This window comes from Engraulis encrasicolus, chromosome 20 (assembly GCF_034702125.1).
Source record: "Engraulis encrasicolus isolate BLACKSEA-1 chromosome 20, IST_EnEncr_1.0, whole genome shotgun sequence".
NCBI classification, from domain to species: Eukaryota; Metazoa; Chordata; class Actinopteri; order Clupeiformes; family Engraulidae; genus Engraulis; species Engraulis encrasicolus.
The window spans coordinates 10,619,583-10,624,582 of record NC_085876.1 but is presented as its reverse complement, the minus strand read 5'-3'; the positions used below and the strand labels follow the sequence as shown (position 1 = coordinate 10,624,582).

General features: G+C 44.6%; 1 protein-coding gene across 2 annotated transcripts in view; it reads right to left on the bottom strand.

The window, feature by feature from the left end:
- Positions 1-5,000, bottom strand: part of ripor2 (RHO family interacting cell polarization regulator 2) — a 103,316-nt gene that overhangs the window by 47,942 nt on the left and 50,374 nt on the right. For both annotated transcript variants that reach the window (XM_063185402.1, XM_063185403.1), the window contains exon 2: positions 1,293-1,413. In XM_063185402.1, coding sequence (XP_063041472.1) covers positions 1,293-1,413 — 121 coding nt within the window. The remainder of the gene's footprint in view (positions 1-1,292; positions 1,414-5,000) is intronic.

Below are 5,000 nucleotides of genomic sequence, written 5' to 3'. Positions count from 1 at the left end.
TCCCTAAATGATGGATTTGGTGGTGTTACTAGGCTTACTCCTGTGTTAGGTTACTTTCATACCTGGCTTCACACGCGGGATTTTTTTTGTTTTCCAACTCCACCGCGCGAACGTGCATTTGCGTTTCTATCGGCATTGCCGTCCGTAGAACCGGCGGACAGATGCGCTTTCGCTTGTAAACATGGGGCGCACTGGCTTGTCCCCTACTTCTTTCGGACACACGGTGCGAAGTGGCTAGATTTGATGAGAAGGGCGTGACTAATTTGCGAACGGTAGAGAGAAACCTGCAGTGGAGTCAAATGGAACGGAATGAACATTATAATGCAGATGAATTAGGTCTATATTTCAGGCAGTCCAACAAAATCCCGGACATTTCTGAAATTCCCCCCGCACATTTTTTAGGTCTCAAAAGTAGGGAAAAAGAGGACGTCTGGTCACCCTATCCATGATGATTAACTATGATTAACTATGCAGGCAGGCAAATACACAACGTGTAGACCTATGTGTTTACATATTCCCTGGATCCTGATTGGTGTTGCCGCCGCAGCCGAAAGGCACTGATTGGAAGGTCACATATCCGAATACAGAGCAGATGAAAATGATTCCTACTAAAGCGTTAAGTAGGCCTATGTTCAACAATATTTTTTAAATGACACCAAATTTATTTTGGATTATTCCAACGGCAGATCACAAGGCGCAGGGAACTTTGACGTGCGTAATTGCCATTAAGAGCTGCGTAAACGCTATTTAGAGGTGGGTAAACGCTATTTAGAGGTGGGTGAACGCTATTTCCTAAATTCCAGAGGTGCGTAAACGGCGTTTACGTGCGTTTACCCTCCACTACAGCCCTGTCTACTACGCCATGCTCAATATTATGCACGTGTTAAAGCTGAGCATACTTTACAATGGAAGTACTGCGCCGTTGGACTTGACGCGTTGGAGCTCGCACATCTTAAAGGTGCACTGTGTGATATTTTTGTTTGTCTTGTCTTGTCTTGTCTTGTCTTGTCTTGTCTGTCTGTCTGTACAGTATGTCTGTCTGTATGTCTGTCTGTCTGTCTGTCTCTCTGGCTGTCTGTCTGTACAGTATGTCTGTCTGAATATCTGTACAGTATGTCTGCCTGTCTGTCTCTCTGGCTGTCTGTCTGTACAGTATGTCTGTCTGAATATCTGTACAGTATATCTGCCTGTCTGCCTGTCTGTCTGTCTGTCTCTCTGGCTGTCTGTCTGTCTGTCTGTCTCACTGTACAGTAGGCTATGTCTGTATGTCTGTCTGCGGTAGCATGTCTTACCGAGAGCGCCTCTCCTGCAGCGTGCTGAAGCCGGCGAATGATTGGCTGCGTATGATCCCGTTGGGGCCGCCCGGTGAGTGGGTCCCCGCCGCCATGATCTCTGGGAAACGAGACGACACTCCTGCGGAACACACAAGAGAGGGGGAGACAGGGAGTAAGACACCATGTTTTTTCACTGTGTTTTGGGGGATTTTGCCAGTAGCCCCGTAATCAGAGTTGTTTAAAGTACAAGAGGAATTACTCTTACAAATGTAATTACAACACTACTAGTATAATATTATATGGTTTCAACTTGTGTGCTGTGGAGTGCTGTGTTACAATGACAATGGGAGTTGGAGTTTCCCAATGGGGCTTTCACTTTCACTTCACTTTAGTGTTGTATTTACATCTGGAAGAGTACTGTCAGAGGATTACTTCTACTTGAGAATGCTGAGCAAACAAGTCGGCCTCAGGTAGCCCTTGGTAGCCAGGGGTGCGTTTCTCGAATGCATAGTTGTTAGCCAGTTAGCAACTTGGGTAGTTGCCAATGGGAAATTGCATTGAAAACAACAAAGTAGCTAACATAGTTGGCAACTATGGTTTCGGGAAATGCACCCCAGAAAAGTTGGGGACCCCTGGTGTAGATTCTCTTCTTCGCACAGAGTTGCTTTCACGGGTGCTTCTACACACTTCACACTAGACAGAGACCTTGATGTTTTCAGACTAAAAATAGTAATGCACTCTGGTTGAACCATGGAATACGCCTGTTTAGTGTGTGTGTGTGTGTGTGTGTGTGTGTGTGTGTGTGTGTGTGTGTGTGTGTGTGTGCGTGTGCGTGTGCGTGTGCGTGTGCGTGTGTGTGTGTGTGTGTGTGTGCGTGCGTGCGTGCATGCATGCATGCGTGTGTGTGTGTGTTTGCTGGTTATGCACAAGGTGCATTTGTTCCAATCAAAGCTGTGAACATGGTTTTAAGAACAGTCCTTGGAGAATTCATTGGTAAGGACTGTCTGTGTCCAGGAACAAGTTTTTGTTTAAAATGACACCAGCATTTAGCTACACGAGTTCGCGAAAGGCATGAGTGACACTATAGCTGTCTAATACCATCAACAGATTAAGTCAACAACCGAAAACAGAAAGTGAAAAATATATTACCACAGAAAAAGAAGATAACAGGTACTAATGTGTTTAATTAATTTAATGAATTGGCAAATAAATATTTATCTCAAACTACAGCAGACAGTGCTGTTGTGTTAATGTTCATTTTATTTTTGTGTCTGTATTCTCACTGCATTTCAGAATTAATTTAAATTCTTCTGTCAACATGTTGTTGTCTGTTGGCTCCACGTTGCTCTGAATGCCAGTCTTGATCATGCGACCCCCCTCTAATGATCAGGTGACTCCCATCAGGTCTTGTGACCATATGATGATGCGATCGCCATGACACTTTGACTCAGTGGCTGAAGTCTGACTGAGGGGGTCACAATGAGGATGCGTGAGTCACGGATGGCCCCAGCCATCACCCTGCACAGTTAACTATGTGGTGTTACAACAACACTTGGAGAGCAGAATCAACACTGTGGGAGTAATGCTAGACTCTCCATGTGTTGAATTAATGCTAGTAGAGTGTACTCTGAGGAGCCAAGACAAACTACCTAAACACAGAGGCGCATCTTGTCACCAGGCTAGCCAAGCAGCCGTGTGGGTTCCCCAGAGTGATGAGTAACAGCTCACACTTTGCTACAGTAGTGGCAAATTTCTTTCAAATATTCTCTACTTCGCCATTTCGCTTGGGGCCCCAGCTGAACCTGGAGTCGCCACTGCCTAAACCGTTAGGTGAAGTGCGCCGAGAGAATGGCCCAAGAGAAATAGCAGTTTCCTCCATCACTCTCTCTACCTCCTGAGCCATAGTAGGCCTACAGGACAACTCACAGTAAAGCATTACTTTGACTTAAAGGATAATTTCTGCCAATTTGGACATGCAGTCGAAACGGTCGCCCTATCCTGGACTTGTCAGTAGTTGAATATTAAAATTATTTTTTTAAATCATCTTTATTTATTCCCAATAACATCCAAAAGGTTATGCAACATCAGCAGACAACAACCAAACAGTGGTACCTTTTGGGATAATATTTGGAGTAGGCATGTGTTAAGAACAATCTTAATGTAAACAAATCTGCCCCCATTAGAATAGCTCAGATCTCACAAAGGACTGAGCCGAAAAATGACAAGTCAAGGGTAGCGTCAGCAATGAAACAGCATATTGAAATTGGCAGAAGTTCTCCTTTAAGTTCTACTTCAGTGCTTTTGGTAAAAGCAGTCCAGGTCCCTCTATCATTCCATACCCAAAAAAAATCCTGCATCAGAGAAACAGTTGTATGGATCCACCACCTGAGTGATTTTAAAGTTGTACTTATGTAAACACGCACACGCACACGCACACACACACACACACACACACACACACACACACACACACACACACACACACACACACACACACACACACGCGCACGCACACACGCACACACACACTGGCCTGTCCATTACCGCCTCCATGCAGCCACTTTTAGCTGTGACTCACATCAGCAAACATAAGCTGCAAGCAAAACGCTCGGCCAGAATAGACCTGGAAAACAGGGCTGCTTTGAACAACACATAAAATTACACCTCCTCTCTTACTTCTCCGTGAAAAGCACTACCCAAACACTCTCAGGTGGGTAAACCTAAAATCGGGCTTGACGGTTCTAATGTCTGATACTGCATGGAAAAGGTGCAGGATGTTGTTTTAAAGGCTGTCATTTTCACAGCTGGTGTATTTTAAATGGTAATGATGTCTAAAACTGGACCTGACAATTTGCATTTGCAATTCATGAACATGTAGGAGTGACTCTCCCAACTTTAAAGACAGATACTCAGAGCAGAAAAATTAGGAAGTATTTTTACTTCTAAGGGTGGGTGTTGAGGAGCGGCTGTGATGATCATGAGGAGGATGAAGGATAGGGTAAGAGAGAGTAGAGAGAGAGAGGTTCCATTGGCCCATTGTTATCGGGTTCTATTATTGGGGGGGAAATCCCCCTTTAGGCAGACCTAGGCAGACCTGAGGACTGTTCTATTCAATGCTAAGAGCATTATGACACGGCCCTTTAGGCAGACCGGATGGTAGGTGCCCATAGAAACCTATTATGTTGGCATATCTCTATACTTAAAGAATCTCTGATGATTATGGTTATGGTTATGAGGCAGCCGTGGTGTAATGGTTAAGAAGTTGGACTGTGGATCAGAGGGTTGCAGGTTCAATCCCCACCCTTACCAATCCCTTCCTCCTCTCTCCATGGCTGAAGTGCGCTTCAGCAAGGCACATATCCCCACGCTGCTGCAGGGACTGTAACCAAAACCTTGTAATATCGGTAAATGGCTTTACATAAAAGCACCAGCGATGTGCAATGTAATGCAACGTTACAAAGGATTTTCCTGGAAGAAGATACTAATGTGGGAATGGAGGAAGGTGTTATTTTTGGAGGAGGAAAGGGGAGGTTCAATACAGCATAGAAACCCATCCTTAGTATACTGCCCTACAAAGGGCAAAGTGCAGTAACTACATAGTTTAGGAAAATTGAGACTGAAAATGCTCTTCATTACACCTCCTTTATCTTGTGACAAAGCCTTATCGTCCAAATGTGTCCTGCTTTAGAGATATTGCCACATCAAATTTGCAGCAACTACAATATC